This window comes from Anser brachyrhynchus, assembly GCF_964034855.1.
Source record: "Anser brachyrhynchus genome assembly, chromosome: 13".
Lineage (NCBI taxonomy): Eukaryota > Metazoa > Chordata > Aves > Anseriformes > Anatidae > Anser > Anser brachyrhynchus.
This window is the reverse complement of record NC_137708.1, coordinates 9,655,931-9,679,764: the sequence shown is the minus strand read 5'-3', so window position 1 is coordinate 9,679,764 and position 23,834 is coordinate 9,655,931. Positions and strand designations below refer to the sequence as shown.

At 39.5% G+C, this 23,834-nt stretch overlaps 1 protein-coding gene across 12 annotated transcripts in view; it reads left to right on the top strand.

The window, feature by feature from the left end:
• Positions 1–23,834, top strand: part of HTR2C (5-hydroxytryptamine receptor 2C) — a 312,561-nt gene that overhangs the window by 263,887 nt on the left and 24,840 nt on the right. For all 12 annotated transcript variants that reach the window (XM_080554502.1, XM_080554505.1, XM_080554512.1 and 9 more), the window contains one exon: positions 6,236–6,878. In XM_080554502.1, coding sequence (XP_080410628.1) covers positions 6,491–6,878 — 388 coding nt within the window. In that variant the 5' untranslated portion in view covers positions 6,236–6,490. The remainder of the gene's footprint in view (positions 1–6,235; positions 6,879–23,834) is intronic.

Genomic DNA, 23,834 nt, shown 5'->3' with positions numbered 1-23,834 from the left:
TTCTACCAAGGGAAAACAAAAAATAAGGATGCTAGTCTTACTGCCAAAGGGTAGATTAAGTTGTCTTTTGTGTACTTGTATTTTCTTGAAGTGTCTTGAAAAGTAACGAATAACTTCCTGACTCAGTATGAGGAAACACACAGAGAAAGAAAGTAATGTTATTTGGTCTTGGACAGAATGGTAGTGATTCACTATTATGACCCTAAAAATATAATTACTTGAACTTGCATCTAAGAAAATCTATTTTCCTCTTGCTGTGAAATATATATATATATTCTTTTTTAGTTTGCAAGTAATTGAATAGTTATTTTCTCTGTTGGGATTAAAAAACAGTGGTAAAAAACTATGTTTGAGGAAATTTCCCTAAGGTTTTGTTAATGTGTTTTGTTTTTTTATTACACTGATTTATCCCCCACAACCTACTGGGAAAAATTCCAGAATTTCTTGCAAAACTGCAAAGGGAGTATCATATACTTCTTTGGAAAGAGAGTCCGTATGTTAATCAGCAGTGCTTGTAGTAATATGGTCCCCAGTTCAAGAGTGGCTCTGGAAAGTATTTAAATACTTAAAATTAGGCATAAGCACTTCCTTGGACTTCATCTTCAGTTCATTTCGAAGTGGGTATCTGCAGAATAATCATTAGGTTTTGATTTTCTTGCTGCACTCTCACAAATAGTTACAAGTTTTTGGGCTGCTACAAAAAGGAGAAAGGTTAGTTGCAAATGCCTAACATACAGAATTCTGTTCAAATGAAAATGAATTTAGTATTGCTTAAAAAAAAATAGGTAATGATGTAAATAGTAGGAAATACGGAATTAAGGGTGAAGAACAAAATCTTAAGTCTGCCTTCTTGAGCCTAAACTGTGCAACCTGCTATATTATTTTAAATTATTTGCCATTTTGTAAAGGTCTTTATGGAGCTATAACAACTTATATCGGTTGACTGTCTGGCTCAGATAGCTGTGAACTACCTGCAGCTGTTTTCCTGTCAAAAACTGCAGTACTTGCAGCTCAGTTTAATCAACTTTAGTTTTATTTTTAACCTTATGGAGATCTACCATCAGCGCTAAGGCTGAAGAAAAACTTTCAGTTTAAAAACACGTTTGATCTTTAACAATTTGCGGACTTTCATCTACTTAACCAATGAAACATGAATGAGGCTCAGAGAATTACATACTGCTATAGTGCTAGGAGAAAAAAAATCTCTTTGGCTCACACATGGTCTTTTTGCTGTTGATAACCCCCTGGACAATGCTTATTTTTCCTTGTGGGGAGAAAACTGGTGAAAGTCATGGCTTTTGATCATTAAGTACTTCTGTTTTTTACCACAAGGCTTCCTATGAATTAATGTATTATTCTCCTCTCTGAGTCTTCATGAGACTGCTGGTTCTTTTTTTAGGCTAAATCTTTGATTTCCTACCTGATTTCAAATGTGTATTGTTAACAATCAAGCTGTGAGTCCCAGAGAATTTGAGTATATATGATATATGGTTGCTGAGGAGCTCCATGGTCTGTCCAGACAAGGCAGGGTGTTGGCTGGGGGCTGGTGAACGCCTCGAGTTTCCCAGCAGGCAGCTGATCTTCTTCAGGGAAAAAAAAAAAAAATAAAAAAGAGCTTGGAATGGTAAAACAGCTAAAGATGAATGCTTTTAATTCAAAGAAAAAAAAATCCTTTTTATTCCAACAAAGTTGGATTTTTGTTTTCTATTTCTTCCTTTTAGTGACAGAGTAATAGTGGTAAACACTCCCGAAGGTGAGCGAACCTCCCCCCCAGTGCCCTACCACTACAGACTTAGGAACTGCCATAGCGTTTGTTTCCTTTTGATTTAACTTTCTGGGGTATCTGGAAGCTTCAGCATATCCAACTCTTACTTTAAATAATTCATGTCTTTTTGATAGTAGGGAAAAAAAAACTTTTTAGCTTCAGTTTATTCTAAACTGGATTTAAAGACTGAAAGAAAGAAAAAACTGCCCAAATTACTCATTACTCACCTCTATCAAAATGCAAGAGAAGAATAAATGAGAATTCAGCTTTGCTCAATATTTAAATTATCATCCTAGGACTGTCAGTACTAGATTGAACTGAAATTGATGATTGACCACAAAATTTAGCATATGTGTTTTAAAGTTAGCTATTAAAAAAATCTGTGTTAGGCAGGTTTTATTTTAAAATTATGGAGATGTTCCTTAAATATATATAGAATTCATGAATAAAACGTGAATTATTTTTATACTACAGTAATGTGCTTAGAAGGTTGTAGCTGAAGGAATTAGTCATAAAGTTTTAACTTGTGGAGACCAAGGGGTGCAATGAAAAAGAAAGTTAATGATTCGATTTCTAGCCAGAATCCTTGCTTAAAAAAAAAAAAAAAAAAGTACCAATAAACCAATAAGGTGGTCAATTCTGAAGGTGGAGCCCAATTTTTAAAATTGCTGTAGTCAAATTTCCACATATCACTAGTTAAAATGAATATAGGTAAAATACTTCATTTAAGGCTGCTGAGAAAGATTTTTTTTATTTATTTATTTTAACCATTGTAGCCTTGGATAAAATCTATACCACTTTTGAAAACCCTCATTATCCTGATGTTCTCTCTGGGTATTCTGGCTACTAGAGAACTTGATATTATTCTGGAATGAATAACAATAATTCTGCAGCCAGAAGATCTGAAAATGAAACAATAAATAAAGGCAACATAGAAAAAAGGGGGATCGATAAGACTTGATAAGGATATGGATGCTAGCAGAGGGTTTTTCTTAAAAATGTGCTAAGACTTAGAATTCACCTGTTTTCCATTTAATATTTTTCTTTCTGTTTATGGCAAGGTAAGAGATGAAGATCTGACACTTTTTGTGCTAGATCTGGTGATGGCTCAGTTTAGGGAAAGTCACAGTGAGAGGCGATGTTGCTCTGGTCCGAGAATTTGTTTCTGCCATTGAAAGCATGGTTCTTCCTTCCTCCATTTCCCAGGGAGAGGTGACCTGGTTGCACCCAGGGGTGGCTGTCAGGGGGAGCAAGGGCTGGCACCTCATTTCTGAGCACTGACGGGGACAAGGTAACATACAGAGCCGTGTCAAAGTCTTCCATTCGTGTCAGCTGGAAATATGGGGACTATAGGATAAGGCAGAACTCCTGCTAGTGTCATTGCTTCTTTTCTACACCTCTTCCACGTATGTATAGATTATTCCAAGTATTGCACATCAGATAGTATAAGTGCACCTGGAAATATGCTTTTTTAGGTGTCTTCATGATTTTCTCCTATTTTGCTAATTCTGTATTGGCACAAAAAATAGTAATGATTCTCGTCACGGATCCCTCCAAATAATAGGTGAATGGATCAACTTTTAAAAGAATTCATAATTCATTTTAATAGAAAAGATGAAATTTGGATTCTAAGATTCATTTTTATCATTATAGTCCTAATTCCAAAAATTTACGTTCTGAATATCAAAGCATGATTTTATTCTTGCATGTAAAACGTGTACATTTTTAATTACTGAGAGGAGTGTGTGTGGGGGGGAGGATTATTGAAAAATCTTAATTTTCAGAAAAAGCAGTTTTCTTGCTGAGAAGTTAGTGTGTACTGGATTTGCAGAACTCACTTTGTATAGAAAGCATTTCACTGAGGGTCTGTCTCGGTGTGTATTTGATAAACTGCTTGTTTAGAACAAGCAAATGAGTTTTGAAGTCTCCTTTTCTTAGATCTTCCTGATAAGGAACAGGTTTTCTCCTGAGAATAATTTAATTCAAGTAAAATCTATTTGGTGACTGTTATAATTTTTGAACTCTGTCCTTTCGGCACATTAGTAGCCAAATAGTATACATTTAATTTTTAATAACATAGCTGATGAATAACTAAATGATGGTTCTGCCTACTGATTTTTAACTCCTTACTACCTATACATGAAACTCTTGTTGTGATGTAGAATCACTAATGGAAGAAAATATTATTGCGAATACATTTGTGAAATACATGAGAGACTGACCCTACTGACCATTCAGACTTCAGCCCTGAGCATCTATAACATTAGACATTTTAAATTCAGAAATCTTATCTTACATAGAATTAAGGCATTTCCCTGCCTATGCTTTTCTGCCAAACCCCGCTAACACTTGCCAGGAGCATCGAGCTCATTGACACCACACTGAGAGCTGTGACAGTGCTGCCTTCTACAAAACTTCTTGCTCAGGAAGAAGTGAGACCAAAGCTCAGTGTCCCACTGTCCTGACCATATCATCAAGTTTCGTCATGAACTTTCTGCTCGTCCTGCCAAAATACTAGTGTGACATGGTTGGGAGTGCCCAAGAATCACAGAGCCAGAGAGTTTTTGGAGACCCAGAAATTCCCACTGATTTTACTAGGGGTGGCCTGCACAGTGAAACCCAGGTGCCACAAAGCTGGCCAGTGACTCCTTTACTGCGGAAGGATGATTTGGAAAAAAAGGGTATTTTGTTCAGAATTTTAAAGTGAGAGCTGGGTTCTGAAAAAAAATACTCAAGGATTTTGAAGCTTTCTGGAGACTATATTTTAGACTAAAGAAGTTGGAAAAAGAAATGGTCCAGTGACTACTTGCTAATTCATCTGCATGTGCAGCTGCAAAATTATTTTCTGTGCACATAGTGCAAAACTTCTTCCTAAATATGAGGTTTAGAGACCCTTCGGGAGTAATTAACTATAATGCAGAAGCAAATCTGGGTTCGTTGTACACACTGCTCATTTAAGAAACGTTTCTCTGCATAAAGCCCATTAGTAAGTTTCCAAAACCTCCATGAATGTTAAGCATTTTATTATAGGACTCTAAGCGCTTCTTATTTTACATAAAAACTAATGTAATCCCATAAATTACATTTAGCTTTTGATCCCTGAATAGCAAACTGCTGTCTCACATGTCTATAAAATAATGTATTCAAGAGCTAAAATCTGGCTTTTGTTTATTTATTTAGCAGTGATATAATAGCTCTTTTGCTGTGGACTACACAAAAAGTTGAGAGAAAAGAAATTACATGTTTTATTCTACTTACTGATCTTCTTCCATTCAGTGTATGTTTTCTTGTTGGCCTAGCAGCTCTTCTTCCGTGCTTTTAGTCCTATTCTGTGCACTACACAGTTCTTCCCGTTGTTAGGATCCTGCTTCTGATGTGGTGGAAATTAATAGCAAAGCTGCTTTTTTCATCATTTTTACAGTATTAGCAGTCAAAACAATTGTTTTCCTGAGGATATGATTTAACCAGGGCTGAGGATACATCCCCTCAGTGTTAGTGGCTGTAAAGTATTTACCTGGTGTTAAGAATATGTTTAATTTGCTGAATTAGGTCAATGGATGAGGCTAATGAACTCCAGAGGCAGCAGTGTGATGCTTACTGGCCTGTATTACACAGGCACTCAGCAGAGATAAACTGACTTACCTTTTCTGTCAACTAATTTGTGAAGAAGCATAAATTAAGTGAGATACTTGAGGAAATCTCTCCTGCAGCTTGACAAAGTGGCTGGTACTTTCCTGCTGGGCAGTACTCCTGCTGGGCAGGCTGGTGGGACTCTGTTTGCCAGTGACTGGCACAGCAGCACGGGAAAGAATGAAGAAGAGCAGAAATATCTGCTCAGCTCTTATGAAAGTCTGTCTTTTTTCTTCCATGCATTTATGTTATCTGCTTGTTTGGAGAGATTGACAACATAGCATCGTATGCTGTTACCTGATATTTATTGGGTCTTATATACCATTTATTTCAAAGTAAAACACAAACTATGTTTTTTATTATTATGAGAGTTAATCACTTATATCTGAGTGTTTTTACAACACCTGTTATTTATCTCAAAATGTGCAAAATATATTCAGACACTTCCGTTTAAGGTGATGGTTTACACAGTGCTTTGGCTGTGCTATCTGGATTGGTTGGAATTTCAGGCAATTACTATTTTACACAGCGGCAGAGTATCTGTGAAGTGGCTATCAATTGAAACATATTTTGCTCTTCACATTTGCCTTTGCAGGTTTCACAAAACATTTAATTAGTGATAATCAGCTTTTAACCAGCCAGAGCACACTGATGTGATTCTCTTCCTCTCTCCCTCATGATTGTAGGCATAGTCTGTACCCATAAGATAAATTACTTGCAGTCTGTAGAACATCCTAGCCAGCAGGAAGAGAGAGAATAAGAATGTCACTTGCATGGGAATAAAAAAGGTGCTTTGTACACTGATTTCAGTGAAGGATGCAATTTTTCTTTCCTTTTCAGAATGGTGGACCTGGAAACCAGCTGGAGATTGCGAAGTCTACTTTCCCTGAAGGTTGCTGGTCAGTGGTCACCTTCCGCTTCATACAAGGAAACTAGAAGAGCTTCACATTAACTTCTGTATGGTTTGTTTCACAATGGAAGATCAAATGATTTTCTGGCTCAGGTTTTGTGAAGTTCGGCATCTACTTTGGACCCAAAATTTGGAAAAGGGATCATCTCTGAGGCAGAGTTAAGAGACAGATTAACCAGTACCAGATGATGAGCACTTTAAGTAGCACTGGAATATTACTCAGCTTGACAACAGTGTCTGTTACACTGGATTTTAGTTTGCATGGTGGTCTGATGGCTTGGTCTTTAAGCAGCAATTTGACTCTGAATCAGAGTTTGCCTACATCTGATCCTCTTAATGCCTCTGAGAAGGGCGAAGTCTCTCGGATGTCGGTGAGAGAGAAGAACTGGCCAGCCCTCTTGATCTTGGTCATCATTCTGCTTACCATTGGGGGGAACATACTGGTAATTATGGCTGTGTCGTTGGAGAAGAAATTGCAGAACGCCACAAACTTCTTCCTGATGTCCTTGGCAGTGGCAGACATGCTGGTGGGTATCCTGGTCATGCCCGTGTCGCTCATTGCAGTCCTGTACGGTAAGTGGCTTCCCTCCTTTTTCAGCTGTATGCTTTCACAGGGCACCCCTGAGGCTGCAGCAATCTGCCTTGCCCAGTTTGTCATGCACTGGTAGCTGTATCAGCGTAGACTTGGCCACGGGTCTCTGCTAAGGGTCAGGCTCTGCTGGGTGAGGGCAGTGCAGTGCCAGGAGCAGTGGTTGTTTCCTTGCTGCTGGAATAAACCATGAACCATGAATAAACCAGTGTTGGTTTCTATTGCTGAGACCACCTTGAGAAGCTGCAGCACTGAGTCAGCTTTTTGCCTTCTCCATTGATCTGTCCCCATATTAGCTAGCAACCAAGAGCTCTGGGGAAAGCTGTGTGTGTGGTCGTAGCTGACCCAGCTCTAAGTCAGGTCAGTCTGTCCTTGAGCTTGAATCCCACTGGCATCAGTGGGATTTGAGCAATAACTTAGAAAGGAGTTTTGCACTGGTAGATTTGGCACTCAAATGTTCTTGGCGTTTATTACCTGAGCTGAGCTTGCACTGTGCCTTTCAGGGAGTCATTTTGCCTTTCTGTGCCTCAGTCTCCCCCTAACCTGAGAACAACTTTCTCTGTTTTAAAACTGTGAGATATACATGTGTAGGTGTTCATTGTTGCTGTGTGACCCTTCCCTCCTGTATTAGGGTCAGTGCATTTACTCTGTAGTGGGGCATTTTTCCTGCGCTGTGTTAGAGCAACAGTGCCGTGTAGGACCGCTGTTAGAATTTCAGAAGTGTAAAACATCCACCACATCCAACTCTCTTATCTGTCTGAGACTCTGAATCCTAGGACTCCCTATTTGTGGATATTACAAAGGGATATTGCGTTTGTTTCTGTATCTGATCATCATGTTTGTATACACATGTATCAGTATAGTGTGTGTCCATTTAATATATAGCATTTAATCATTTTTGAAGTCTGTTTTCAGATTTTCTTTGAAAGGTATTTTAATATTGATATTTCTTGGAAACAAATAATGCTGTTTACTTACTGATTTGATTAGAAATTGGTTTACTGTCCTATAAAGTAAAATGTAGGGATATTTATGTGACTTCTTCGCTTGCCTAAATGATTAAATTGGACAGAGATTCATTTCTAAAACACATTGATCAAGCATACATTATTCCAAAACTTATATAACCTGTCTACAGTGAGTTAAATCAATATGTGATTTAGATACAGACCTAGCCATTGAGTTCTTATGCATAAAGCCTTTTATTTTGGACTGTCAGAATAGTTCCATCTCTAAATCTTCTGCAAATTACAACACGTGTATTTTATTTTTAACATTTTATTCTGGTTCTCTGGAGCTTGAAAGATAGCATATAAATACTGAATTATTTGACTGACCTGCACTTGCATAAATTCTGTGTTACCCAGTGACTCTGAAAAGGCAAATTTATGGAAGTGATCCACATACATACATACCTTCTGAGTCCTGGGAAACTAATGGAAATAGATTTTCTGTTGTTCCTCGAAAATGATTCCTTAAGGTCATTTAAAGGTATGAAGCATGCTACATATTTATAGGCAAGTAAATATCATTGATCTGAAGAGGAATTGCAATTCTTTCTTTTTTTTTTTTTTTCTACCAGAGCATCAATATTAGCTGGTGGTGGCCTAAACACTTCTCTGCAGGCACACCACACTAGGTAGATTTTTGCAAAGTTTTAATTTGGAAAAGCTATGGAAATACTGTGAGAAACAAGACTAGCTGCTGTTACCTCAGAGGAGCCATGGACTGTCAGAACCGTGCTTGTCTCTGGCAGCACTCCCTTGGGCTGCCTGGGCAGCCCTTGCTGGGCTACCACGTTCAGGCTTTGCGTGGGGAGGAGGAAATGAACGTTTTGGGAAAGTGAAGCGTGGAAGTGAGCCTCAGGGAAACGTGTGAAGCTCTGCAGGTTGTCCACTTATTCCTGAGTCTGTCCTAAGTTGTATCACTCCGCTGTTACATGTGCTGGTTGTGAGGACAAAATCTGTCTCTTGTGGAACACAGAGCTTCTTAACTTAGTTTTCTCGGAGTTATACCTTTTAGAAAGTTGGTCCTTCTTACAGGAGCATGTAAGCACTTTAGACACCACAGTGGCCAGGAGGATGTTGGACTTTATCTTACTTTTATCACTTACAAAATGCTAGAGGTCAAGAAAATACTTTAATAGGTTTTGTGTTGTTTGCCATGGTAGCACACAAACCAATACCAATGATTAAGGGAGGGGAAGGGAGAGGGGATATTCATACTTCAGCAGAATTCTTCTGTGAGTGTCTGGGGTTCATGGCTAAGGACATGGCTTGGAGACATAATTGCGAATGTTCAGTCATCTTTATTCTGTGTATTTTGACCTGTATATTCTCTACAGTCTATACGCTGTGGCACTAGCCTCTTCAAAAGCTGCTGTATGGAGAACTACGTGCAATAGATCTCTTCCAGATTTGGAGAAGTTACTTTTAATTTATGTAATCAGAAAGTAACCTTAAAAAATATATGTAATAAATAGACAAGTGATTAAGTTGCTTTTAAGTTTCCACATCAGCTCTCTGAGTCCCAATGATAAATTCTAATTTGCAGAGTGGGTTCATTTCCTTAATTTTCATTTAATGAGATTAATGAAGTAGACTTCGCTTGAAGCATAACCAGAAAATTGAATAGACACCATCCACAAAGATTTCTGTTTTGAGTGTGGGTTTTTTGTTTTGTTTTTAAGAAGTAAAAATCAAGTTGTCAGTTAATTTCAGAACCTTATTACAAAGAAAGTGATGGCAGGATACATTATTCTGGATTTTTCACCAATTAGTCTGTGCTCTGATATATTTATCAATTAGTCTTTCTTAAATGTCTTGGACTAATAGATGACTTGCTTTTGACAACTCAGAACATTTTCCATGGCATGTAATTCCTAAAGAATTAAACAAATTACTTTGTTAATTAATAAACATGCATCGGGAAGAGTAAATGAGAAATTAAAACTGTGTTTAATCTCAGTGGAGAAATTTCAGATGTAGCTAAAAATATTGGTGTGACCTGTGAGGGTATCAGCTACTCTGCTAATAGTGGAACTTCTGACAACATATGGAGATCTGCTCCTTAGGGTGTTTTAGCAAAAAGCAATGATAGGTTTGCATCATATGGAGTGGCTACTGGCAAGAAAAGGTAGGTCTAATCTTTCTCTTGCATTCCTTCATTACTTTTAGTAGACAACGCCCATCATCTCTTTGTATTGGCAATTCCAGAAGGTATTAAACTTCCTTTGCTCTCATGAATCTAGACCAACATGTTAACAGATGCTAACAAGTTGCTGTTTTGGCCAACAAGTGGCTAGCACATTCATCTGAGACTTCAGGTTTCCAGGCTTCGCTCTTCTCTCTGAGACTCAAAAAAAGCAATGTAACCCTGGTGGCCCAACACAGTTTTCAGGAAGGCTGCTATTAGATGCAGCATCCATTAGCACCAACTGCTGGAGCAGCTTTACACCCAGATTATCATTATTATTGCTAATTATCATCATTGTTATGTGGTGACAGAGATGTGCTGAGCACTTGCAGCAGACTTCTCTGCGTATTCCCTCTGCAAAAGGAAGGGAGTGGGGAAGCAGAACAGCTGCCAGTCAAACAGCTTGCTCTGCCATCTCATTTTGCCTGACCCTGTTCTGCCCTTTTGTGGTGGCACTCACTATTAGCAGCAAACATCTTGCAGAGAGACCTGATCAGGTGAGACAAGGACAAGGTGTCACTGAATAAGTTACTGGATGCAGTCAGTATCTGAGAGGACAGACAGAGTGTACATAAAGTGCTTGTAATGCAAGTAGCCTCAGCAGAACCAGGGCCTTGATGATACCTGTCATTTTCTGAAGATGCAGCATGGAGCAACGTGCTGATGCAAGAGAAGGGAACATCTACACTGTGGTAGTTTTGTTGTTCTGTGTTTGTGTGTTTTTTTTTTTCCTGCTGATTTCTAGTAATAACTCTCAAGGCATGGGTTAGGATTTATTGCTGTCAACTAGCTATAGGTGCCCGCACCCAAATACTGTGTGGAAAGGGCACAAAGAGTTAATATAGCCATTGTTTTGACCTTCATTTAAGAGAGAGAGTGAGAAGGTAAAATAAAAAGTCATGTTTCCATGTTACCTTTAGTGTATTTTAGTGTATTTATAGCTGTGAGTTAAACTGCTGCAGTTGTATGTATGCAGTAGTGACTGTGGCACTCTTGGATTAATTAACAATCTCCCACTGCTGACAAATTCCTGTCTTAGTTCCAGCTATTTATTTTCTAATCTACTCATCAGCTTATGACTGACATGTCAAACTGGTGAGATCAGCCTATTACTTAATGTAACAATTTGTGTTCAAAATCCATTTGTGGTCTGGAAAAATGGTAAATCAAGAATCTGGGACCTGGTCCTGACCACTTTGTCCATGACCTGGGCTCCAACGGGTCACTTTGATGTACTGCTTTGACGTTGTCCTCCCTGGGCCACATTACTCCTGGCACCTCCCTGTGCTGCAGAAACATCCCATCAGTTCTTGCCATGTCCGCTGGCTGCACATTCACACACCCTGGGGAGGATGGGGGGACCCTTTCCTTTCCCAGCTGGCCTAACTGCCTACATTACTGCCGGTATCGACTGCTCCTCCATGCTCAGCTTCGCTACCGATAGGGTCAGCTGAAGCTAGGGCAATAATTCTGTGAAATCCTAAAACATTCTACCTCATTGTTCCCTCCCTTTCCAGATTATATATACATATAAACTTTAATTCAGATATTGAGTATCCTGCTATTGAATTTTCTCTGTGTTAACAATTGCTGGTTTACCTAATGTGACAAATGGGATTAAGTTGTGGCATAGCTGTGTTTCTGCTGGGAAAGCTAACTCTGTATGCTGTGCCCTGAATCCTTGTAAAAGCTTCCCTTTTGCTACCCGAGGTTTAAATTTTGGTTAGAGTGTGGGGGAAAAAAAAACACTGAATAGCCTCTTGGATACTCTCTGTTGAATACTGTATCCTGACTGTAAAATATCTTGAGGCACTAAATGTTAACTTGTAGGATTTTCCAAAGACCCTGAAAATATTGCACTCTTGTGATGACACTGTTCTTGATCATGTTTAGAAATTGCAGTAGGACCCCACTTAACTTTAACTTGATAGCTTCTGGTCAAGTGAGAGTCAAAGCTGATGAGCTGAAATCAGCAAATGAGATTGTGACTGGAGAGGGGGACAATACCTGGCAAGAGGAGGGAGTGATGCTACATGCCCTTTCTGAGCAGTGCTTGACTTTGGTCACATGTATTAGCATCAATATCTTCCCAAAACATTTTCAGTAGGAGCCTTTAGCTTTTAATCAATATACCGAGGGCTGGCTTTGTTCCATACACATTAATTTCTTCTTAATTTCATTTCTGATTTCATCAGAGATTATTCATACCTTATTTTTGCCTTTTTATCTTGTTTGTAGTTCTGATTGGACTTAATAAAGAGTGGAAGCCTGGCTAGTGGGGAAAGTGGCATCATCTGAGCAGGGCAAAGCACTTTGAAATAAAGATGGTAGTGTTCCACAGTACTTCATAGTCATTTTGTTGCAGCTTTTATTAGTGCTGAATTGTTTTTAAAAATAGTCACAGGAATTTAACTTATTCTTGTCTTCTGTTATTCTTTCTCATTATTTGGATGTGTTTTTTTATTGATGCATTTAAGTGACAAAAGGTGTTTTTGTGGGCACAGCTACCCCCTGATAGAGAAAGAAGAGACTTAAACTTGTTTTTATTTTCAGTGAAATAACATCTCACTGTTAATGACTGTACAGATTGTTCTGTTGTCTGAGTAAACACCCATTCATTTGACTGAAGAGGCTTCTTTATATGCTCCTTTCTAAGCCTCTTTCAAGTTTTAGTCCCATCAGGCCAAGGAAGAGAAAGATCAAAAAATGGGCATCCCACAAAACTGGAGAAGAGTTGTCTCCAGCATTGTGGAGCTCCACCACGATGTCTCCATGACAAGCTGCTGCTGTGTTATGTAAAACAAGACACACAGCACTGACAGTGAATTTCCTAGGAAGGAAAGTAATTGAAAAGTTTCCTGGTTAAGCTTGTATCTTGGCTTTCTTTCTGCTGAGTTTATCCTTTTGAGACGATTCAGGGTTTTGGTTACAAGACTATCAAGCAAAGAAACAATTCATAAATAAATTGTATAAATACAAGGAAAGGAAGTCTTTGCTGCCTGCAGAATGACTGTTCTTTATTTGGACATTGTTTAAAATGATGTTAAAACATTACTTTGGATTAGATTGGACTTATGAACAGCTTCTCAACCTGAAACTAAGTAGAGCAAGAAGTAATCCTAGCTCCTCTGTAAAGTAGTCTTGTATCACTTCTAAACAACGTCTGCAGGATATGGCTTTCTTCTAGTAGATAAAATTATAACACTGTTCAGTGTCCGACCTGCCATCACTTCTCTGGGCAGATGGTAATTGGTAACTGAGCTGTTTTTTTCTGTGCATGCTGCAGCTTCACAGGCAGATTTAGAAAGCCTGTCACTTTTAATATAATAGGAGCCAGCCCCATAAAAATTCAGATTTCAGTAAAACTTTGGCTTGCATTGTAAATTCTTCCTAAATAATTTTGTGGGACCCACTCTAAATCTTCTGTGTGGAAGCTCTTTTCTCTCTCTCAGGAGAAATGTTTCCCTTCCTCAGCTGACCTTACTGTGAGCAGGCTGCAGCAACAGCATCTGCTATATTTGTAGTGAGAAGAAACATTATCATGGCAAGCGAGCTGTGACAGCCAGGAATATATTTCAGAATAATAGAAGGGAGAGGAGCTGACAGCGCTTGCTGGTACTGCACCTCAAGCGTCGGTCTGAACTGTATCCTCAGAGATCCTGTGCACCACAAGAAAGGTGGGAGCAAGGCCAACTTCCCCCTGTGCAGTTTGTGTAGCAGTTCCTTGGCCCCATCCTGAATGAGCCTTGCGGTGGATTGTGGGCTGCTCCTTGTGTCTGCAATTCCTGCTGTGTTTGTCTGGCAGGATGATTCCAGTCTTTCCTCCAACCTGTGTGAGCAGAGTGCAACCATGACAAGCCCCAGCCTGGGCTGTGCTCTCTGCTGTGTGCAATGTGTATGGGCCAAAGTCACGACAAGTACTGTGGGGCAACAGTGCATAGGTGCAGCCAACCATAACTGTCATGCAGCCTCTGTGATGTTTTAATATCCATCTTGCCTGCGCTACCATCTGTTACCCAAGGTAGGACAAGTGAACTGGTTGTTAATAACCGGCTATAATGAATGCACAAGTGTCCCTCCTGGGCTCTCGGCAAGGCTTCATTAACTCCAGTTACAGGAATGAAGGTTATGTTGCACAAGGTGTACTTCTGTGTGCTTTCTGTTTGAAAATGAATGCTGTTATTCATTACGTGCTCTGGAAGTGAATGCTTCACTCAGGGAAGCTGCCTCTCTCCTCTTCCTGCTTCGCTGTAGCGCGGGGGAGCCTGGTCTCCGTTGTGCTGCGCACGACTTGATGCCCTGCATGGCATAAGAGCAGGCAGCAAGGGCCTCTCCAGGTTGTCATATCCAAATCAGCCTGCTGAACCCTGTATTCAGGAATCCTGTCAGCTCTGGAGAATGCATAGCTTCCCAAGTGAGCGTGTCATGACAGCTAAAGCTGCTCTGAATGCTTTTGTCTCAATTTTTTTTTTTTTTAAATGAAATACGGTTTGTTGCCAAAACTGAGAGCTCTGCAGAAGTGTATCCATTTCTACAGCATTTCTCCTGGGAAGATGGAAGAGGAATAGGATTGTTCTCATTGCTGGTGAAATATTTTTTCATTATGTGGGAGTCTGAGTCCCATTCTATCTGCTTCACAGTGACCTGTTGTGCAAAAATTAAAAACATTTCTACTAACATAATCACTAGGGCATATCAATCTATTGATAGGTATTTCAATCTATGAAGTAGAATTTCAGTCTTGGACTCGTTTAATTTTAACTCTATTTTTTCAAAAATCTTCAGAAGTTCTTATGTTTATTCCAATGTTGAATGAAAATAAATGCAGGCATGTGCTATAAACTGGCCAAATCTCTGGAGCCTGTGTTAACGCAAACCCAATTTCTGTGATCAGCAAGTGCCATCCTCCAAAGCAGGAGATCACCACATCTGTCTCTGATAGCAACGAAGGCAGCTACGTCCAAGCTCCCAGTTTGAGCTGACTTGTGCATCCTTCAACTGCTCCCTGCAAGCCTCTGGCCCATCACTTCAGCATTGCTCAGGTTTGCTTGCACACAGTGAGCCTTTCCTCATTGTTCAGGAGAGCAGAGGAGCCCTGGCCTCAGGTTTCTAGTCTTCCTTCCCATGCTGCTGAGCTCTGGACCAGGGTGATGTAGCAAGAAGACTTTCCTGACGTAAATCAATGCCAGCTTTAAGAGAGTTTGAATGCTGCTCTTCTTATGTGCTGCGGGTAGGGCCTGGAAATTTTGTGCCAGGCCCCTGTTGCAAATTTGAACTCACCTATAATCCACATTGTGGAGCGTCAATTTATGGGATTCTGAAGACCAATTTCTGCTGTCAGATACAGAGGCAGAATGATTACTAATTAAGTTTTTTAACCACCTGCCTCTTTCTCGTTATTTCTCTGCTCTGTGCTGCCTGCATATTGTTCAGTGTTGCCTTCATCCTTCTTCTCAGTGTAGGCAGCAAATTTTTTTATTATCCTCCCCGTGTTCATTTCCATTGACAAGAGGATCTTGCCCACATGCCAGCTTTAGGAGGAAACACCAGAGATTATTTTTTTTTTCTCATTCTTAAGCATGTTCTTTTGCTTCTCCTAACCTCTTGCTGTTAAGTAACCAGCTACTTTGCCTACTATGGGTTTCTGGAGCCTTCAGCCTCTGACCTGCTGGGGATAACGCTGCTGTGCATGGAGCCTGGGCTGTGCAGTCCAGCAACGACTGAACACAGCACAAAAAACATCCAACGGTTTCTGTTTCTGGTGACTGATCAAGAGGCCCGGTCACACAGAGGGTTGCATAGCTGCTTTCTCTGGGTTGCTAGAGTGCTTATTGATTGCACGCCCTTTGAATCACCTCGTTATAGATTTAATTAAACTTCACCCCGCTGGAGAGAGTGAGGGGATCACAGAATCCCTGGGTACACACCCAAGAGTGGGATGCACATCAGAGAGAGCTGCTGTACCACAAGGGTGCCAATGGCTGTGCAAGCATCCCAGCCCAGAGCGCTCTGGTGGTGCTGGGTCTCAGGTGTGAGCAATCCACACATGCACTATTCAGTAGTCTCAGCACACTACAGCGCTGTCAGGCTCAGAGTTAATCCCTGCCTTTCAGGAAAATGTGCTTGTGGCCCTGATTTTCGCAGGTTGTGAGGGATGCCGCTCATCGTTTGTCCCGTGGGTTTGACAGGCTTTTTGGTGGATGGTGCCTCTTGCAGAAAGACCTGAACAAAATCAATTGTGTTAATCTGAAAAATGTTGCATGAAAGCATGAATTTTCATATATCTGAGCTTAAAGGTGAGCTGGTGAGTTGTCAAGTAGAAAAGAGAAGTCTTTTTCTTTTTTCTTTTTTTTTTTTTCTTAATGTAGAAAAATAGAAGAAGAATGCTAAAGAACATCCTCAGTTTTATTTTCTAAATGTTACTTTTTTGCCTCCTTTGTTGTGAGCAGTTGTAGCAGGCTTCAGGTAGGGAAACATTGCGTGGTTCCCCTTGTGCTCACAGGCGGATCTGGGGAATGGCTTCCTACAAAATATACCGGGGGAGATTCTGACCATGCTGAAGTCAGTGAGAACATTGGCAGCAAGTTCAGACAGCCTGGGGCTTTTGCCAGAGTATTCTCTGCATCCTCCAGCCCTCTTTACACTCCTCGTGCATGGTCACGGCTGTAGCTGTTGGCACAACTACAGCAGCATCCTTCATCTACAAGGGTCGCAGATGTTTTACTGATCTCTTCTGAGTATAAGAAAATCTCTACCACTGCAATGCAGCTCCCTTCATGGCATTTCAGTTTATTAGGTTTCAGCACCATCATACTAAGCATGGGCAACTCTCCCATTAAAACTTTATGACACCTGTAAGTAAGAGAAATTAGCTGGCACCAGTACCAATAAGATAACCTAACACCGTGCAGTGCAAAATATGTAGCTCGGTCCTGAAATTTGCTCTCACTCTGCAGAGCCTGATCCTAAAGAGTATTTCAATGGACTTTCACTTGCTTATGCATTTTTGGGATGAAAAGCTGCTTGTGATTAACCTTTGTGTTGGCTTTGTGAGGTTGGTGCTCCCTAACGTTTTTTTCTTTTTCTCTGTTTTCTGCTGGAAGAAGAGAAAGTCCATCTCCTCTGGACCCTTGATTGACTGAGACTGTTGAGATTTGTTGGTTGGTTGGTTGGTTTGAGTTAAATAAGTAGAAAGGCAGAGGAAGCAAATTCATCTTAGAGAAATAAATCATATTTTGCATGATCCAAATAGGAAAATGAAATCACAGACTCCAAGGAGAGTTTCTTGATCTCACAGGAATAAGGAGTTAAAAGGACTTTGACTCACTGTGTCCTGTTGTTTGCTACCAGGTATTAGTAAGACAGAGCTATTGCAGTCATATCTTCTATTTTCCAGATCCTGTTTCCTTTCAGGTCTGCCTGCTGTTGGGATGCTGAAGCCAGGATCTGTATGTGACAGTGTGTAGCAACAGAAAGCCATGACAAATCTCTGAGCACCTTATTACCAATCCAAAATTCGTATCTTTGCCAACCTCAACTTTCCTGCAAGCAGCAGTTTTTAAATAGAAAATTCTAACATTGCAGTGTGAAAAAAGCAAAACCTCCGCGTCCCTTTGTACTTTGTAAGGAGAAGCAAATGAGCCTTGTAACTTTCCTTCAAAACGCAGTAAACTGGGTTGCTTCTCCTTTGCAGTTTTATCCAGGGAAATCTGTTAGTATTTCCACTGTCACAGCTATATGAAGCACAAGAAGTCATAAAGTCATCATCTCTAAACTATTTAAGGGCTGTGGTCTGAAATAAAGCCAGAAGGTAACTGGTAATGAGAACAAGTTGTAGAGCAGGCTTCTGATACAGAGACTCAGGTGGGCACTTGCTACGTGGAGGCAAGTTTTATGCATTACTGCCAGTCTTACCCCAAAACACCCCCTGGAAGCAGTCCTAGATAAGAGCTAACCATGTAAAATATTCCCCAGGCATCTCAGTGAGGATATTTCTTCGGCAGCCTCTACAAATGTGGCAGAAAAGACCAATGGAGTCCAGCTTCAGCCTCCTTCCAAATTGCTGAAAGATGAAGGGAAAAGTTAAAATACTCTGTGATCTCAGTGGAGTAATTCCTACTTATGCTAGCTGAATATATGGCCTTATAGTTTTCTAATTTACCCACAGCATATATGCTGCATCCAATTAGGGAGCTACTTTTCATATTTTAGACTTTATATTGGACAGGCATGTCTTGACTACACAATGTAGTTTTAGAATTGCCCATCCAAAACAAATCTTGTATGTTCAAGTATGGCTCATGAGAATGATGTTGAACGGTGCACCTTCAAATGTTATTTAATGCAAATAAGGATTTAGATCCAATTATATTTTTAATTTCACCCTTTTGCTATTTTTTTTTTAAATGCAAAAGGTTTTAAAATTCACACGAATTTAAGGGCCCCAAAACCCGGAGTATGTATATTTACATTTCTGTTTTACAGGAGAACTAATCTCAGTTTAAATACAGCAGTGGTTTTAATGCTGTCAGTGCAATCTTCTCATGCCCAATTTGCTTCTAGATCGGTGAAGCTAAATGTGCTTTAAAATGCATGAATCTTTGTTTACTTTTTATGACGGTAGCCTGTTAGCTCCACTAGTAGCTCTGTAAGCTCATTGCCTCATTGTAATTAACTTTTATGAGTTTAGTTGAAAAGAAATATAAACTTACATGTTTTGTAGCAAATCAGAAATTGATACAAGACAACAAGAAAAAAATGGAATTGTTTTATATAAACATATAGACCCTATGACAATAAACTACTTGATAGATAAACTTGCTGGTTTGTAAAGGTGCCAGGTGGATTGCCAAGATAACAAGTCAAATGAAGACAGCTAACGTGTCTCCCCCAGGCAAATTTAGCCTCATCTGGGAGGAAGAACAGCAGCACCTCTGGGTCCCTGGGCCGGAGGCCACACAGAATCTTCCTTGGGTATGTTGAAACATAATTTTTTTTAAATAGAGGGAAACGATTTAATGAGAATTGCAGACATTTGACAAAGACTGAATTCATTTTAGTATATATCATTGTACATATATATATACACACAAATATGTATATACTATGTATAGCAAATCTATTAAGATATATATATATATATCTTCACCTCATATAGCTTCTTGCAAGGACTTTATCTGAGTTATGGGTGCTAGTCCCAGCTTAGGTATCCTTTTGCAAACCTCACCTGAGTTTAGCTTCAGCTGTAGCTTGGGTCTTCCTCATTTTCACAATCTGTTGACCATCTGGAGAGAGACCCAGCTACCATGTGCACCGCCTCTGCAACTGCACCACAAAGCCTGGTGCTCCAGCAGCATCTGCTCAGTGAGCAACGGAGCTGTGTGTGGACTGACATTTGCTTCTATTGATTTTTGTAAACAGAGAGAGAGAGAGAGAGAGAGAGAATGAGAATTCCATGGAATAGCAGGGAAAAAAAGGATGGTAACTCGAGAAAAGGGTAGTAACTCCTCCTAAGCTTTATCCAAACATTAATTTAACTTAGGGAGGTGGGAAATACAATATCCTGCACTTAGAAACTTCAAATATGTGACGTGGAATTTAAAAATCAGAGGTGACCACGCGATGCTGATCAGAGCTGTCACAGAGGAGTGCATCTCGGTAACTTCATTGGTTTTGTCCATCTTGAATACACCATACCAGTTACTGCTTTTGCTTTTATTTTCTGTTACCCATAAAGGCCCCTACTTCCCCTCCTGGAAGCTGCTTGCAGCTAACTTTAGTAACGTGCTCACACACCAAATATCTAGAATATATTATCTCATGCCGAGTTCTTGCTATCTCTTCTCACTCACCCTAGCAGAGTGAAATTCGGATGAGGAACTAGTTAGTCGCATGTGTTTTTCAGCACTTGCCAACAAGCAGTTACAATTTCCAGGAACAGTCCTACTTGCAGTCTGTTGTAAAGATTAACATATGGCTCATTTTCCTGTGCTGGCTGCAGCTGCAGATATTGGAGAACATAACGGGAAATGCAGAAGGACTCCACGGATGGTCAGCTGTATTTCTGTACTCACTCCTGACTTAACATGTAATTGAAAAACTGTCTCATCTTTGTTCTCTGTGGAAATTACTCCCTGTATTCACTGGAGGAGTCTGTTGTTGCTTGTAGATAGATGCTTCATGCCAGCATTTTGCTACTTGGTGTTTTTGGGTACATCTGATTATATTTGTTGCTTCTACTGTACTGTGTTATGGGTAGAATTTTGTGAAAATAACTACAGTTTCTTTTCAACATATGGTATCCTTAATCTTCTTTACGTGATTGATATAACAGTATCATAATTTCTTGTATAATGGCTCCACCTGAGTGATGGTAACATGCCAAGACCCCAAGGAAGCATTTTCAGAGGAGGTTCATGTAATGGGCCAACCAATCTTTTGAGCCTAAAAGTGTGGAAAAATCATTGCTATTTTTCAGACCAATACATATATAGACATCTGCTTTTCAAAAGGCGTAAAGAAATAATGAGAGAAGCAAGGAGAAATCTCTGAAAAGCACTTGGATATACTGTAAGATAAATATACCAATGTAATATATTTGCTTGAATTATGAATGTTTCCAGGATTGGGTCAATTAACTCAGAATTAACTCAAATTTTTATTCTACTTCCTTTTACATCTGTCTGTTGAATTGATATCTTTAAATTCTTCTCAGCAAATTATGATTTTAATGTCTTTCCAATTCATGTGACACATCCCTTGAAATTCTGGCTCTACAGTTCTGTAATATTCATTAAAATACACTCAAATACCCTTATAGGGTAGTTTGCTTCCCTGAGACCTAATGGTAACAGTAGCATTAAGTTCTCACTCTGTTTTACCAGCCCATGCTGGGAAAGAGGCTCTGATGTGATTCATCTGCTTGTGTGGTAATTAAATGGAAATTACATTGATGGAAGAGGGGCCACATGCCAATTTCTCTGCCTTGCACTAATTTGCACATTGTGTCATTGACGCAATACAATCCTTTTCTGAATGGACATCTCACAAGAGAAACAAAATGTATCCTCACTAGCTTTTCAGCCAAAATTGCCATTAAATATGCTAATGAGTTGAGGCAAATTTCTGTATGAGCCTGTCATGAAGCCTATGCTGTGATTACCAATACATGCTATATCAACATTCTGGTTTCAGGTATTAGTTTCAAATATATATTAGACTTTTTCAAGCTTCCTCTGTGTTTTCACTTTTTAGTAAGGCTTGTGGTTGGAAAACTTTACTATTCCTATAGGAATTTTGATAAACACAATAACAATGTTGGGTTTAGTGAGTGACTCTCCTCTGAGATGCCACCTCCGTTCCTAGGTGAAAAAGGTTCAGGTCTACAAAAAGTTCAACTAGTGATACACAAACATTACATAACTAAGTCCTCTGTTAACTATTAGGTACAAGATATTAGGGGAAAGGCAGGATGGTTGATATGATTCTGCTGATTCTCTGTTATTTCTTGGGTGGCTTGATTTCCATTCCTGTTGACATGCTGGCAGCAGTCTCTGCTTTTCCAGCTGTGTAGGAGATATCAGGACAGACCAGTTGTTACCTTGACCAATCCATTTCTACTTTCTGATGTATATATATATTTTTTTTGTGTTGTGTTTACTTTAGTTAAGTTTTTAGGTGTTTTGTTTGTTTTTATAGAAGTCTTTTTTCATCCACAATCAGAGGCAACAGTTGTAGAAAAAGGTCTTGGTGTTGCTGAGATATGGAAATACGTAAAAGCCTGTATGACAGGCTTTTACCATACCTATTTGGCACCCACTGGGATGCAGAAGGCTGTGAATGCATGCCTGACACCTATGAATATTGATGGCTGGTTTTAAGAGGCAGCAGAGTTTTGTCCTCATGTCCTTGTGTTTGTTCTGACTAGTGTCTACTTCTCATTCTGTCACGTACATTTCAAATTTGTTAGGTAAATTACTGAATTTGCCAGTTAACTATTTGTTGATTCCTTTTGATCAATTTGTCTAAAATTAATGCAAAAAGACTGAATCTCAATAAAGCAGAAGCCAGAAGTTGTTAGTTCACTTTACCATTAAAATCTGTCTCCATCCAAGATGCACAGCAGCAGAACAAATTTATTCATTTGACATAGCATTGTAATTTGATGTTGACAAATATAAGCATGGTAAAAACAACTTCCAAGATGAAACCCTTTTAACATATGCATTACTTCTACTTTATCTGCTTTCCATAATGATTTTTCCAAGTGTTTTCTAGTCCTTAGTGGGATAAATGCCTCTTGTATCTTGGGAGTAACTAGTTCTACTACAGTACCCATATTACTCATTTACACCTGTTAAATCTATGGCAATACTTATTTTATTAGTTTTTTCTAAATTACTATGTTATCACATTATTTTATTATCATAGTTATAACTGGTTTTGATTTGTAATCAAGTGCAGGATTACATTGTAATAATAGTATAACCATGATAAAAAAAATAATGTTGCACTTGATTACAAAGCAAAAACAAGGCTATCAAAAAACCCAATGGTATAACTTAACTAAATATCATTTCTTTAGTTTCCTTTTCTACTTCATGAGACCGCTATAATTTTCTGGGTAATAGTATTGTTTCTAATATATCAATATGCCCACGCTTCATTTACCCATATTAAATTAAATTCTATTTCATGTTAATGGAACTTACAATAGGCCTACAATTTCTGCAAAACTCAAAAATAAAGCAATACAACTGTACCCAAATGGTGGTCCTATGTTAAGTTTCACTTTGCCACTGACATTACCCATCAGGAGTATGTTCTACCATGCTAAAACATTGTTACATGAAATACTTTGTGTTTCAACTCATGCTGTGTTGCTTTCTTAAGCGCAGGCCATCTCAGGGTTCAAAATTATGTACCGCTATCATGTCTCAGAGAGGAACATAAATTCAGGCTGAATTGATATTGCTGTCTGTCTGTTTTCTTTTTGGCTGAGAGATGTCACCTGCATTACAGGATGTGGGTATGTAGGTGCATGTGTTGGCGTCCTCTGAGGTGTTGGTAAATCTTTGCAGCTGTAAAGAAAGGTGTGCTGACTTGACTCTTAGACATCCTCCTGCAGCAATTTGACAAAAATTTGACGTTTTATAGCATGTAAATATTTTAGTATGAAAGCACCACAATGTAAGATTAAATCTTATTCCAATTTCAAGTCTTTTATGGTAGAGTCTGTTCATGGTGAGCAATTTTAATGAGTAACAAGTTGCGTACAAATTGCTTACAGTAATGCAAATCCTCAACATCATATAATGTGGTTTTACAAGTTCAGCTGTCGCACCCAATAACTGACTGGTTGCTTGGACTAAGACTAAAGGGCTGGTTTAAAATCACACTGCCGTTAATCTGGGGCTGTATCAGCTCTGCCCGGCAGGCTGGGTGCCAGGTGCATGGTGGCTGGGGGTGCAGAAGCCCCAGGTCTCCCAACAGCAGCAGTACAGCTTCAGCCACATGCAGCCTTCCCAGCTCCCTGCTCTCCTGTGGTCACTTTGGATGTTTGGATGCTGGTGACAGGGTGGCCTGTCCTTTCCATGGCACGGGGACAAGCAACTTGTCTTTGAGTATTAAAGCAAGTTGGTTCCCTTCTGGGCTAAATCAATCAAATCCTGCGGGAGGGCCAGAAGTTCAGTCTCTGGGCAATAGTCTGTTCCTGGGCTGAAGAGAGAAATAGCCTGCAGGCTTGT